The following is a 15,537-nucleotide window of genomic DNA, read 5'->3' as shown; positions in this document are numbered from 1 at the left end:
TAAAGACCACCTAAAGAGTCAGATAAAAAAACAGAAGCAGCTGCAGTTTAAAAGAAACTTGAAGAAATAGAAATAAGAATCAAGCTTCAACCAGGTGAATATGGGTCAGGAAAGAAATGAGTCAGTGTGAATATATTATCATCAGGCCTATCCTATTGATCAAATAAATAAACAGCAAAAATAAGAGAACAAATTTAACAAATAGCATAATGCAAATAAAAATTATAAGTGATACAAACCATTTTTCTGTTGAGTTTTGTCATTATATCTCGTGCAAGTGTAAAAAATGCCTAAAGGTAAACCAAAAATTGTATTAATAAATATTTATAATATAGTCTTAAGTAGAAATGTAGAACTTTTTCATTATTTCATTATAAGACATCTGATACTTTTTTTTTTAATTTTATTTATTTATTCATGAGAGACCCAGAGAGAGAGAGAGAGAGAGAGAGGCAGAGACACAGGCAGAGGGAGAAGCAGGCTCCATGAAGGAGCCCGATGCGGGACTCAATCCAGGGTCTCTAGGATCACCCCCTACGCCAAAGGCAGTGCAAAACCACTGAGCCACCTGGGCTGCCCACATTTGATACTTAATTAAGAAAGAACAGAACCTTAATCACAGTCCACATGTGAATACTGTATCTTATTTTTCAATGATATCACAAAACTGTCAGTCATGGGGCGCCTGGGTGGCTCAGTCAGTTGAGCATCTGATTCTTGGTTTCAGATCAGGCCTTGATCTTGGGATTGTGGGACTGAGCCCAGAGTCAGGCTCTGGAGTCTGCTGGAGATTATCTCCCTCTCCCTCTCTTCCCTCTGCTCCTCCCCCTGCTCATACATCCATGCTCTTTCTTTCTCTAAAATAAATAAACTAAAAATTAAAAAAAAAAACTGACATTCATTCAGTCATCAAATATTTTCTGCACATTATATCTAGCACAGGTTCCTAATGTGACATTTGTTGAGTCATAGGTGGCTTCCTCAGTACACCAAAAGCACCAGGGTTGGGGGTAGGGGGGCAGAGACTCTCAGTCACCCCAGGTCCTCAAAGCAGGGCACAGTGCCTTGTTTTCGAGATGCTGAATATCTCTGTTCAATAATCAAATGAATAATTATGTACTACTCTAGTTTTAGAATCCATTTTCACAAAAATCTCTTTTATCCCCAATCTCCTCTCTTTCAAATTGTTTTCATTCTTGTATCTGAGAATTATATCATCTTCTGTCTTAGCTCAGCTAAATTCCTCACTGTGGAAATCAGTTCAAATAGGACAAATCTGATTAATCTCAGTGACATTTTGTGCCTAGTGCCTCTTGACCCAGACCAAACATTTTTTTAAACCTACCATCTCTACTTTGTTTCTACAGAGCCAAGACTTTTTAAAAAAAGATTTTAAGTAATCTCTACACCCAGTGTGGGGCTTGAACTCACAACCCCAAGATCAAGAGTTGCATGCTCCACTGAGTGTACCTTGCAAGTGACCTCTACAGAGCCAAGACTCTTAAAGAATCTTCAGTTGTCCCCATGCTAAACCCATAACTGTCAGTCTCTTTGTCCCCAACCACTCCTGATGCCCCCCAAAGATGTTCAGCAGAAAGATTATGTCCAATCAAGTCGAACAGAAACAATGATAACCACTATTATCACTTATTATCAATGTTCTACTGTCACACTGGTCACCTCTGAATCTAAATTTCTAAAGAAGCTGATCCCAGTTTTTATGAAAAGCTAACTACACTAAAATAAAGCTCGGGGAAAAGTCCTAATTTCTGTCGAATACCTGGTCAAAATAAGCAGCTTGGGCACCTCCCCGCTCTGTACTTCCATAACTCAAAGCTCTCTGTAAGCTACAGATTGTGATCAGGGTACAGCCACAGAGACTAAGCCTGCTCCATCAAGCCAGGGTATGGAGTTCACTTTGTGAGAGCAACCCAATCTAGGCCATCTCAGTGAACAAATTTTCTCCTACTTCTACTTAAGAGGCTCCCCTCTTTCTGACGGAAGGAAATCCTTTTGTGGTAAGCAGGAGGAAGTATTTTTCTGCTTATCTATGCTTGTGTAAATAAATCAACAGAAGCTTCCTGTTTCCTAACATCCATTAGCCAACCTGAAAAATTAGTATTAGTTATTGAAAACAAAAAGTTCAGATCAGTGTGCCCTAGCCAATAAAGTAATTTAAATGTCGATTTTTTAGCCATAATGTTATGATAAATGGTGAGTAACCTAAGAAATTGAATGTCTACAAAACCATTAATATTACAGTTTATTGAATTATATGTATTAACACACATGTATCATTTTTACGACCAGTTTAAAATATATTTTTTAAGATTTTATTTGACAGAGAGAAAGAGAGCACGTGTGTGCACAAGCAGGGGGAGCAGCAGGCAGAGGGAGAGGGAGAAGCAGGCTCTCCCCTGAGCAGAGAGCCTGATACAGGGCTCGATCCCAGGATCCTGGGATCATGACCTGAGCCAAAGGCAGACGCTTAACTGACTGAGCTACACAGGCACCCCTATAAAATGTTTTAAAGAAAGAAAATATTATCAACAATTCTGCCCTTTGTAAAGAAAATCTATTCTTAGAAGACTCTGGATGATTTGGTTGTCTTTAACAGTTCACTTACTGAAAATTTATTAAAACTAATCTCTGATAGGGATGCCTGAATGGCTCAGCAGTTGAGCTCTTGCCTTCGGCTCAGGGCATGATCCTAGTCCTGGGATCGAGTCCCACATCGGGCTCCCTGCGGGGAGCCTGCTTCTCCCTCTGCCTATGTTTCTGCCTCTCTCTCTCTGTGTCTTTCATGAATAAATAAATAAAATCTTAAAAAAAAAAAACTAATCTCTGATAAACATGCTTGTTTCTACTAACGGCTGTTGTGTTACAATTTGTCATGCTTAATCTTAGGGAATCTGTTAAATAATCAGTTTAATTCTCTCTTGAGAGAGTACAGACATGAAAGTAATTAAGATTCTCCTGCTATAGGCTACTAAAGGATGACATGAACCATGATAAATAAGCAGAACACAGTGCTTGGTCGGCAAGTACAGGATTTCTGGCTTCCCCAACAAAGGTCAAAGCTGAACTTGAAGGACCTTCTACCTTCTGTTCAGTGAATCTTAACTGAGCAATCTCCTATAGCCCACGTGGGAGCTGGGTGCTAGAAATTCAACAACCTGGGTCCACAATAAAAGTTAGAAGCATAAAAGTTCACAAAATGGAGGTGGAGCTCACAGAAGGCATTCACTAAGAAAATGACAAGTCTTGGAGGACCACTTGAACACAGAGACCTAAGCTCTAATGCTACCACATAATAAATCATGGAAAGTTTCCTTCTTACCTCCTCTACGTTTGTACTGGATTTTGCACTTGTCTCCAAGAATTTAATCCCATAGTCAATTGCTAACTGAAAGGCAAACAGACATTTAAATTCCATTCAAGTTACTTCAGTATATAAAAAGCATTTCCATCTTCTAGGTTGTTCAAAGTCTCAAAGGTAGAGGATCTAGTGGAGAACTCTTGTGGTCCATAATTTCTTTGCTTTCTATGTTTGAAATGTAGACATCTCACTTAATCATCATAAATAAAATGGCAGTACTTCAACTCAAAACATAACTTAAGTAATTCTTTTTTTCTATTATACTTTAGCTCTCTAATATATTTACAAGAAAAACCATGAGACACATACCCGCTCTTATCATTAATTGGGGATTTCACTGATCCCTTTTACCTGACCCAAAGTACAACTCTCCAATGGTTACTATACTGACTTATTATTTGTTAATAAATTGGTACATAAAAGAATGAAAGCTTTAAATACTGAGCACGCACTGCTTTTTGTTTTTATTTAGTTTCTATTTCTATCTACTCCAAAAAGCTCCCAGTTCATTTAAAATAACAAGATTAAATGAACGTTCTTAAGGGAAAAAAACTTCGCAGACAGATTTAAAAACAAAATATATATTGCATGTATCACTAAAAAAAGGCTAAAGCAAAATTCCAAGATTTAAAAACTGAAGCCTCTAAGCTAATTTAGAAAAATGTCATGGGAGTAAATATGTACATGTAATACACTCTTGCTATTTTTCAGGATAACAAAATAGAGAAATGCCTATAAATGACACCCACAGTTTGGTAACTTAAAGTAGTTTATCCATAATGACCTAAATCTAATATGGAGTAAAATATTCTTAGGAAAAAAATAATGAATTGGAAATGATTACTGTTTAAATTTCTCCTATCTTATTACTTTTATTTGAAGAGAATGATTTACTTGATCTTTAAAACTGGGCATTTTCACACAGATGTGGAAGAAAAGAGCCTGAACTCTAAAGCTGCAGGAATTTGAAAAAGGAGCAATTTGTATCTCCCAGAAAACAGCAAATTCTTCAGGAATGAGTCATGACTACACAGTATATGGAGCTGGATCTTGAATACTAATTCATACCATTCAAGTATGGATTACATCTCTTTGTTGTTTTTTTAAAGGATTAAAATACAGATAATTTTCACACTGAAATCAATAATTAAGTAATACTGAGGAAATAAATGCTTCATGTGAATAGGTTCCAATCTTCATGCATTCGGTTCAAATTTACCTTCTCTCCTCTTTCTTTTGACACTTGTCTTTTGTCATTCATATCACATTTGTTACCCAGGATCATTCTTTCAACATCTGAAGAGGCATGCTGCAAGGAGAAAATCGTATGTTATAAAAACAGCCTGAGCAAAACACAGTTATTCAATAAACAAATCCTAACCTGTCAGAAACATCCATAAATTTAATAATAAGACAAATAATCTTTTGCTCAACACAAGGGCTGATGCAGAGAAAAATTTATTTATTTATTTATTTTTTTTTTTTTTTTCAGAGAAAAATTTAAAAGATGGGAGGAGGGAAAAGCTACAGCAAAGAGCCTATGCAAACTTTTCCCCCAAAGGCTTGCAGCCATTTTTAGGCCTTTTTTTTGTACATGAACAAACAGAAATAAAATCTATGGTTATCCAACAACAAAACTTCCAAATATTAGTTTGGGACAAAGAAGAAAAGAAAATAGTAGTGAGTGAGCCAATGGAGAAAGTATTCTGGATTCTGAACTACACAAAATATTAAATCATGTAAGTTAATATAAATGTGTACAAAATGACTTTAAAGTCAGATTTCTTTCTGTAATGTCAAAGACATAAAAAAAAATCTTAATACCAATCAACCTGGAATTAAAACAAATTTCAAATATCTACGATGGAGAAAATGTTAGAAAGGAAAAATGATAAGTTGCTAGAATAAAGAGATATCTTTCTGGGAGTCAGATGCTAAAGCTATAGGAGCACAAGTCCCTTCTTTCTGGCCTCAGTTTTCTCATGTGTAACCTAGGGACTTGTATTAAAGTATTTTCAAGATCTGGCCCAAGTTTAAAATTCTGTGAAACTGCTCCTCTCTCTGTACCTCCCCATCTGACAGTGGTCGGACTGGCAGCACCAGAGATCACTCTGTTTGTGGTGCTCTCAGAACAAGAGGGCCTGACCTGCCCATGCCCTACTTCTCAGCAGCTCAGCTGCCGCTTCCAGAGACAGAAGGAGCCCTTAGCAAGCACCCAGCAGGACTCCTCTCTACTATCATCATTCTCCTCCCATACATACCTCTTCGATGTTTCTTATCCAATTTTTAATATTGTCAAAGGACTTTTCATTTGTGATGTCATAGACCAGCATAATTCCCTGTAAGGAAAAAAAAACTTTATTTAGTATTTCATATATCTTAAAGTTATAGAATATAATGTCAGTGTACTCCTACCCTCCAGAAACCTTTTGTTTGTCCTTTATTTTATCTTTTTAATTAAAAGGGATTTGTAATAAAAATTTTAAAGTACAAAGAAGGAAAAATAAATAAATAAATTCTTACACTATCACACCATGTAAATAAATAGTCTGTAAACATTTCTACTGTTAACCTTTAATGAATTAGTGATTATGGTAAAGGTGATACACCTTTTATATCTGACTGCATGTGATAAGAATCAGCACCAACTAGAGTTGAAGGAGTGTTTAAGTTAAAACAGAGATAGTGATGAGAGAAAGAGATAATCACTTCTGTTGTGTACTTGTTTATTGCAAGTAGAAATGTCTTGTTTCTTACTTCTGTACTAAGATCAGATCCATACCGCTTTAAAATTATTTCTTTTTTCACTTAAAAAAATTATTTCTTATATGGGCTGTTCAAAGTGTCACTGTCTACATAAATCATAGACACTTAAAATATAATATATTTTTTTATAATACATTTGTTATACAGGTTTAAGGAAAGGCATTGTCATCATATTTTTAAAGGCCATCATATCTTCTATTTCTAAAAGGTTTATCTTCTAAATATATCAACTGACACTTGTATGCTAACTATTCCAAAATCTGTTATCACTAGACCACACTCCTGTGTTAAGTGCTAGATGTACCTGTCTATCCACTCAACAAGTATTTAGTGAGCACGTACTATGTGCCTTATACTATATGTTGTGCTACTCGCAGTGAAGAAGACAGACAAGGCCCCTTCCTCTCTCATGGACGGCTAGCAAAGAAAACAATAAACCAATAATTATTCAATTTGTTTTAACATTGACAACTACTATAAAGAAGTATGGGGAGTTTTGAGTACAAATGCCGATCTAATCTGGTTGAGGGGATGGGTTGGTCAGGGAAGTCTTCCCTGAGAAAATGACAGTAAAGCCAAGACCTGAAGTCTGAGCAGACTTGAACTGGGCAATGGAATTGAGGCTGGGGTGAAAGGGAAAGCCACCGTACCAACACCAACAGAAATGTGAGTATCCTGCTGACCAGAATGGCCCAGAACTCACTGGACTGAGTGAAAGAAAGTCAGCTTGGTAAGACTGCACAGATCCGACAGAGAAGGGCACATGATGAAATGAAAGAGATAGACAGGGTCAGATGTGCTTTGAAGACCAATGACCGGATAGCAGCCCCCAAATGTCCCGTGTGGTCACCAAAATTCAACTGAGTAAAACACAAGCTTGTCTTTGTCCCCTCTAAGTCTTGTCTTCCTCTTTGTATTCTCGTTTTGTTAAAGGGCAATAGAACCCTGCCAGCCAGCCCAAGCAGACCCCTGGGAGTTACCTCCTCATAGCCAGGGAGTCACTAAGTCCTGTAGGCCTGACAACCACAATATCGCCCGATTCTGACCCTCCAACTCTCATGCATGGCCTTATTCATATTCTCATCTATTAGCCTTTACCTGAATTACTGTCATTGTCTTTAACTGGTCTCCCAGCTTTTGCAAAAATATACAATCGCTCAGAACATATGCAGGAGTTCCAAAACATCTACAAGTTAATTAGCTGATTAATATTATGAAGACCAATGGCAAAACATGCAGTTACTAAACAAAGAACATTAAAAAAAAAAAACCAACAAAAAGCCTTTAAATGTCTTGTTTCCATATCCCCAAACCTATCTCCCCCATTGTACCAGACTCTAGCTTGGATCCTATGAACTTGACAAATGAATATTCATGTTTTACTTTCACTTGAAGAGTTATAAAACCCTTAAACACACTCACCATGGCTCCTCTATAATATGCTGTTGTAATGGTTCGAAATCTTTCCTGACCTGCTGTGTCCCTAAAATTTGAAACAAAGGAGAGAGTGGTTTTAAAAGTTATCACCAGCATCACTGAAGAGAAATCTTAAGCTGTGGATAGAATTCTGGTCTGCTCACAAAAGCAGTGGTTTCAAGGGAAAGGGGAATGGGACACCAGGAGAGCCTGCTGTGTGTCTGTGAGCTGGAGGCGGAGGTGGCCACAGGGGCCTGTCAGGAGCTCACAATGACTCTGGTGGGAAACTTGGACCTTCATGATAAAAGCAGCAACAGGAAAATACATGGCCCTGCTAGGAACTGGCATGTTCTATTAGTCAAACACACGTGGGAGAGAATAGAGAATAGTTCTAAATTCTTGGATCCCTGTAGGTAGTTATAATTCTTTTTATAAATGCCTAATGATTAAGGCATTTTGCTCTCTTGACTGAAAGTCTGATTTTTGTACAAAGCAAGCATTTGGGCTGGACTTACTACTGTGTAAATTCTGCTCAGCAGAGCACACTCAAATGGATCTCCTCAAGAACTTTTTCAGTTATAGAGCCTGGGATTAAATGGGAGCCTGGAGTTTCACACATAATGGTTGACAATGTTTCCAAAGATTTTAAAATATGAATACCACCTCAAAATTACATAAGCTTTCATGTATTCTTGCTTTTTGGCTGATGGCATTCTCTTAAAATACATTCGGAAAAATTCAGAAATTTCTCATTATGTTGATTGAAACAATCCCTCTAAAGGGAGTCAAATTTCTTTGGTATCTGGGAAAATCAGTATTTCTAAATTTGCCACGCACAACCACTCCCTGGGCTACTAAGGCAAACTAAATTGTACAATTTAATTGCAGGGGAGAGAGAGGCATTTGTGGAAATATACTATAATTCTGATGCATACCAACCCAAACAAGAGATGGAGGCCCAAGGGAAATATAACAAATCAAAAACATTAATAAATACCTTAACATTCATCTATACCTCACGAAATACTTTCATCTGTGCTCACATGATGCCCATCACAGCCCAGTATAGTGGTAGGACCCCCATCCTCATTCTGCAGAAGAGGTAACAGGCTCAGGTGGGCTATGGCCTACCACTAAACCACTAAATAGCTCAGAACCTTGAACACCCTTAAGCATCTTAGGTCTCAGCTGCTTAGGACAGGGCCAGGCTCCCCACCACAGTATTCATCTTATCTTGTCATTCTCTCACTGGTCAGGATTAGATACCCAGGGCACCGGAGTTTGGTATATGGCAAACACATCATGGGGAAAACAGAAGCCAAGTAACTTTGAGCCAACCAACTATTTTGGTCTAACATACTACTTTATTTAGAACCAGCTCTGCAGTAAGGATGGAGGAAAAACCCTGCCATACTAAATGTAGGCTGTGAAAACTGAATGTAGTCTATTGCTGTTGAGAGTATTGATAAATAGTGCTATGATGTTATATTAAGTTCTAATTAGCTGACTGCTAGCTGACTGCCCACAGGCTCCTAGAAATGCTTCTTGGTGCTATGCTCAGGACTGTTCAGCACAGTCAGAAATTCTCTTTGGTTCTCCTTAAAAATTTTTTTTAGTTTAGTATCTTTAAAGTATCTGGCCTCTTAGTGAATATCAATAGATGCAAAGGGAAACCTATGGTAACCTTCACCATGTTTTCCAACGAATATACTGGGAACCACTACACTAGGCTAATATATGAAGCTGACACAATGCTCCATATTTGGGTCATTATCCCAGCTTTATCATTGACCCAGACAGATGCTCTCTGATGGACTTAACCACTCTAAGTCCTAAGTTCTTCCTCTGTAAAAGAAGGACTAGTGGATTTCAATATCATGCTCTAGTTCTAGCCTGGTTCTGAGATTCAAAGAAGAAAGAGAGCCCAAGGAAAAAGCTGATATAAATTACTTTACTATTTTGCCCTATCTGCTTCTTAATCTATGCTGCTCTAAATTTCTAAGCTTTGTCTACTGCTGTCATCATTACACACTGGATCGGTTCAGTGGTCCTCATTTTTTATTTTATTTTATTTATTTGTTCATGAGAGACAGAGAGAGAGAGAGGAAGAGACACAGGCAGAGGGAGAAGCAGGCTCCATACAGGGAGCCTGATGTGGGACTCGATCCCAGGACCCCAGGATCACACCCTGGGCCGAAGGCAGGCGCTAAACCGCTGAGCTACTCAGGGATCCCCATTTTTTTATTTAAAGAGAAGAAACATGAAAATATAAAGTGTCAGATGTGGAGGGGAACTTAGATGTCTTCAGGCTAACCAACCAATTTACCAATGAGGAAAAACAGGCCCTAAGAAGGGAAGCAATTGGCCCAAGCCCTCAGTTCAGGGGTAGAACCTAGAACCTAGATCTGTACTTCCATAGAAGAACCCATTCAGGGTTCCTTTTTTTTTTTTTTTAATTTATTTATGATAGTCATAGAGAGAGAGAGAGAGAGAGGCAGAGACATAGGCAGAGGGAGAAGCAGGCTCCATGCACTGGGAGCCTGACGTGGGATTTGATCCTGGGTCTCCAGGATCGCGCCCTGGGCCAAAGGCAGGCGCCAAACCGCTGCCGCCACCCAGGGATCCCGCATTCAGGGTTCCTACCACTTGACTACTCTTGCCTTACCTGTTTTCAAAGCTGCAACAACTACAATGAAAAAGTGCATGCACTCTTGAGATTTTGGTTTCCTTCCCTACAAAATTAGGGTTTGGGAAGAATGAGGTCTCAGATCTCTCTCAGCTGTAAGATCATTCCTTACCTTCCCATTCTTGGTGGAGAAACCTTTGAATAGTTACCCACTTCCCCTTGGTTCGGATAAGGAATAGATGTTTTATTTATCATAAGTTACCTCTAACTCACCACAATTCACATTTTAATTCCCACTTTCAATTCCTGATTAAGGTAGAAACTTTGTGTATAATTTTTTATTTTTATTTTTTACTTACCATATCTGAAGCTTAATTTTCTTTCCATCTAGTTCTATCGTCCTGATTTTAAAATCAATTCCTGCCAGAAGAAGAAAGAAAGAAATACTAAATTTCTCCAAATATAATCCAAGTCTTATTAGGAAAAGGACAAAGATTTCTATTGAAAAAAAAAAGCTCTCCAACGCACTGGAAAATGTGAACACAGAGAGGGTGTGAATGGTATGTTTCCTCTGAATACAGGCTGAAGAAAGGAATGCTAATTACTCTGCAAAGAATTCCCACACATGTTAAATGCAATGTATTATATGCTTCATTATTTTGATACAAATGGATCACATCCCTCAAAGTTACGTAATTTAGATAGACTGAGAACATGCCATATTTTCTGCTTCCTGAAATACATATAAACAATGATTCCTACCCCCTTTCCTGCCCCATCCTTCCCTAAAAATCACTGTGGGACCTCTTTACAATGTCTTCCTCCATCTCCTTCCATGTGTTCTTTAGGATCTGCAACTGGCTAAGGAAAAAAACAAAACCTCAAGCCCCCAAACCTGCCTATTTCAGTTCAAGAATGGGAAAATCTGCATATTTATTTTATACAGCCAGCAAGTATCTTTTGTACATTTATTTTTTTAAACATATTTTTTAAGATTTTATTTATTTATTCATGAGAGACCCAGAGAGAGGCAAAGACAAAGGCAGAGGGAGAAGCAGACTCCTTGCAGGAGCCCGATGTGGGACTAGATCCCGGAACTCCAGGATCACGCCCTGGGCCTAAGGCAGACGCTCAACCACTGAGCCACCCAGGCGTCCCTCTTTTGTACATTTTAATAAACGTTTCTTGCATCTTACTGGCTGGAGCTGAAATAGCTAGAATAGTTTTTAGCCATGGCTGAACTTAAAATTATCTGGAGAACTTTAAAAAACTACTTATGACTAGGTCTGCTCCTTTCCCCAATTTCGGAGATTCTAACTTAGTTGGTCAAGGGTGGGACCTGTGCACTGCTAATTTTAAAATAGGTGATTCTAACTTGTAAGTAGCACTCAAGCAGGCCTGCCAGGAACCATGTGAAAGTCATTTGGGGGTCAAAAGTCCAACCCTCCCTCACTTGCTTTCCCCCCCGACTATGGTAGTTCAAAACTCGCTTAGCAATTTCAATACAAAGAACCACAAAATCCTTGACAAACATCAGAACGCTCTATCACTTATCAGCAATAAGCTGCTACTCTCTGAAGACACAAGTTAACGAATACAACTGGACGCAATTTGCTAAATCCTTATCATCTGGCTATTCAGCTTTTAGATTTTTTTTCTATTCTTTTGTATTCTGTCCAGAGCCCCTTAAAAGTGGTTTCCAGGACATTTCAAGAAAATATGTCAATTACATATCCCCTAAACTGACTTAAACACTAAATGCTGTTCTTGGGGGGCTAGGGTGGGGGGAGAAAAGCCTTCAACAGCTATGTTACTACAATGTTTCTACATATAAATATTGATAGCACCCATAAAAGCTGCCACTTGGAGGCTCCCTAAAGTTTCAAACACTCTTCATTCATTTAAAAACATTTAGGAAATTTTCTACGGATCCAGCCTCTTGTTTTTTGTATTTGTTAGAAGGGTTACCTTTCTGTAATTTGAGGAAGTTCTACCATTATCTGTGATACTTAACCATCTTTTCACTATTCAGAGGTTTTCAATGTTTAGAAGAGTTAGGAGCTGTGGTATTTAGCTTTTGTTTACACTGCTGTCAGGAGCCAGCTGATAGACAAAACAGTACAACCTAAATTTCATAAAAATGGAAAATGGGGGGATCCCTCGGTGGCCCAACGGTTTAGCACCTGCCTTCAGTTCAGGGCTGGGGTCCCAGGATCGAGTCCTGCATCAGGCTCCCTGCATGGAGCCTACTTCTCCCTCTGCGTGTGTGTGTGTGTGTGTGTGTGTGTGTGTGTCTCATGAATAAATATATAAAATCCTTAAAAAAAATAAAAAATAAAAATGAAAAATGCCATTTATATTATTATCGAAAAGCACTGGACCTGAAACTCAAAAGACCTAGACTGTAGATTGGGTTCTGTCATTGAGAACTTTTGGGAGGTTGCTTAACTGCACTGAACCTTTGTATCCTCATCCATGAAAAAAAAAGGAGGGGGACCTAATTAGATAAATTAGATAACGTGTTTAAACGTGGTTTGGGAACTCTGAAATTCCATATAAATGTAAGATATTACATATTCAGATGCTATTATCCTGCAGCTCTTATCACTTGATGCATGAATTGTGGTAACAGCTTCCCAGGACTCTGTGCCAACATCTTTCCCTGGTCTAACTTCCCTGCACGACACTGCCAGAATAACTGTTCACAATCTCTGTGGTAATGGCACCGGGATACTTAAGAAGCTATGGGTCCAACTTCCTTTGCCTGGCAATACAGCCTCTCAGAGGCACTGCTCTCCTGACAGTCACCCTCAGGGCCTCTCTCCAAGGGCCACCACACACCTCCCTGCTTGGCCCCACACCTCCTCCTCTCTGCATGTGCATGGCCACCTGGCTCACCTGGCTCTGCCCGCTTCCCTGAGGACTTCACTCTACCCATGGGTCCTCCCCAGGCCTCTCTCTCAGCTCTCAACTCGGCTATGTCCATCCCTGATGTGGCAAGTCCTGGTTTCTTCCTGTGCTATTTGGTTTTGTTAACATATTACTCTGAATTGCTCTCAAATTAAGCAAGGGGTCCATCCATCCTCTCTTTGCTAGTTAGACTGCATAGAGAAACACGTATACAGTAGATGATAAAAGGTTAAATACTCTTAGGTAAGTAAGTAAAGGTTACATTCTACTAGGTGTGGGGAGAACTAAGAACACCTTTTTAAGTTCAAAGTTTTTTTAGTATACTATAGTGACAATAGTAAGCCTGCTAAGAAATCTACTACAATGAAAATCAAGATCTTTACATTAATTAGTTTAACAATAACATCAGTAGACCACATGGTGGATTAACATTCACTTAAAAAAAAACAAAACTATTTATTTATTTGACAGAGAGAGCGAGTGAGCGCAAGCAGGGGGAGTACCAGGCCAGGGATAGGGAGAAGCAGGCTCCCTGCTGAGCAAGGAGCCTGCTGCCCAATCAATGTGGGGCTCAATTCCAGGACCCCGGGATCATGACCTGAGAAGAAGTAGACGCTTAACCGATTGAGCCACCCAGGCGCCTTGGATTAACATTTACTTTAAAATTTAAAGAAAAGATAACTTCCTGAGACTACTCCAGAATTAGAATAACCAGTTATAATATAGTAATGTAATTATATCAATTAGGATGCTTTCTGCTGCAAATAATAGAAACTTCAAATCAAACTAGCTTACGGTAATTTGTTGACTCATAGAATAGGCCCAGTGGTTCAGGGATGGCTCAATCCAGTAGTTCCGGCTCATTTCTCTGTACCTCCTTTGGCTCTGCCCTTTTGGGACTATCAATTTCATCCCCTGACGGATAACGGTTCCTGACCACAACAACAATACTGAGAAGAAAAGATATCATCTTCCTGCACCTCTCACTTCAAAGTGAGGAAATGTTTCCCCAGGGCCTCCAGCAACCTTTCCTTCATGTTGCATTTCTAGAATTGTAACTATAAGAATGTCATGTCCTAGGACCTAATGCTGAGTTTTGGAACCAATCACAGCCATGGGTAGTCACCAAGATTGGATTAATCTAAACTCATCCCTAAATTTAGATTAATCAAGACCCATCCCTTGAGCTGGGTCACTTCCCTGACCCATAGGATTGCTAAAAATAGGAGAGAGTAGAAAAGCTGTTGAATCAGTCATAGCGTCTGTTGGAAAAATACTCCAATCTATCAATTAGTAAAATTTTATATTCATAGCTATATGAAATGGACAAATCATAACAGCTATCACTACTACCCTAACATGTATGTTACTAGGTTGGTGATAACTCTACTACTTCATCTAGTGTTTAGCCACAAACAGAAAGTATGAAGTAAAAAAAAAAAAAATAAATAAAAATAATGAGCAACCCAGATAGTTGCCACAATATCTCTGCACTAAATCACGAACTTCACTGCCCAAGAGTCCCTGAGACTATAGCTCCAAAGCTCTGGCCTGTGCCCTAGCCTCAGATGATCAGAGATTGCAAAGGAGGGCGCTATCATATCAACAGCAACAAGAACCACAGCTCATTCTGGCAAGAAGGGAGCAACTTTTATTTTTTTTTTTAATTTAAAAGGACTATACAATCTCAAAAACACAGCTTCTGAAGGGCATTATGCTTAGGGTAAAAAAAAAAGCTCTTCATATTTCAATAATCGTTTAGAAAGCATCATTTCTTGGCAGCACATAATACGATACCTCATGTTCAAAATGACGACCCTGAGTCATCCCAACTCATGAGCAATCCATCAGCCACCAGGCTTCATGCAGCCTGCCCAGCTGGCAACACAGCCCAACATCTATGCTCAGGAGAGAAGACTCCATCACTGCTTCCATGTTTACTGGAATATGCCCCAATATTAACATTTTAATGGCTTTAAAGTAGAGCCAGTTTTGTCATTAATATTTATCTAGTCAATAAAATAGGAAACCTACATTGTAAGAAAACATTCCCAAGGGGCTCCAAGTCATTTTCATTTTGAATTTAAATACACACACACACACACACTCTCTCTCTCTCTCTCTCTCTCTTTTTCCGAACTGATTCTCACGCTAAACAGTAGCTCATAACCAATATACATTATGCACTATAAGGAGGCAGAGAAGCAAGCTGGAAAGGAATCACAGAATTCTAGGCTTGGAAAGAACCTCAGAGAAGGTTTATTAGTTCGGTCCTCCTTGTGTGCCTAAGAAAACTGAGGCCCAGGCTGATATAGCAACTTAATCAGTTTCACAAAGACTTACTCAAAAGGGGGGTCAAAAATCAAACCTGGCATTTAAAGATCAGGCCTTCCAAAGAGGCGTGTACAGATGTCCATGTCTCCCTGGGGGAGGCCTGCTC

The 15,537-nt window shown here is 38.9% G+C and overlaps 1 protein-coding gene and 1 long non-coding RNA gene across 2 annotated transcripts in view; one reads left to right on the top strand and one right to left on the bottom strand.

Annotated features, from left to right (window-relative positions):
• Positions 1 to 15,537, bottom strand: part of RAB8B (RAB8B, member RAS oncogene family) — a 61,699-nt gene that overhangs the window by 4,941 nt on the left and 41,221 nt on the right. The window contains exons 2-7 of the mRNA XM_038580633.1: positions 10,547 to 10,607; positions 7,568 to 7,628; positions 5,641 to 5,718; positions 4,599 to 4,688; positions 3,341 to 3,406; positions 240 to 290 (exon numbers count right to left, since the gene is read on the bottom strand). Coding sequence (XP_038436561.1) covers positions 240 to 290; positions 3,341 to 3,406; positions 4,599 to 4,688; positions 5,641 to 5,718; positions 7,568 to 7,628; positions 10,547 to 10,607 — 407 coding nt within the window. The remainder of the gene's footprint in view (positions 1 to 239; positions 291 to 3,340; positions 3,407 to 4,598; positions 4,689 to 5,640; positions 5,719 to 7,567; positions 7,629 to 10,546; positions 10,608 to 15,537) is intronic.
• The window catches only part of LOC119866913, a 49,474-nt gene continuing 44,519 nt past the window's right edge, over positions 10,583 to 15,537 (top strand). The window contains exon 1 of the long non-coding RNA XR_005381762.1: positions 10,583 to 10,747. This is a non-coding gene — a long non-coding RNA (uncharacterized LOC119866913). The remainder of the gene's footprint in view (positions 10,748 to 15,537) is intronic.

This window comes from Canis lupus, chromosome 30 (genome assembly GCF_011100685.1).
Source record: "Canis lupus familiaris isolate Mischka breed German Shepherd chromosome 30, alternate assembly UU_Cfam_GSD_1.0, whole genome shotgun sequence".
NCBI lineage: Eukaryota > Metazoa > Chordata > Mammalia > Carnivora > Canidae > Canis > Canis lupus.
Note: the sequence above shows the minus strand (reverse complement) of the source record. Positions and strands in the feature narration are given on the sequence as shown.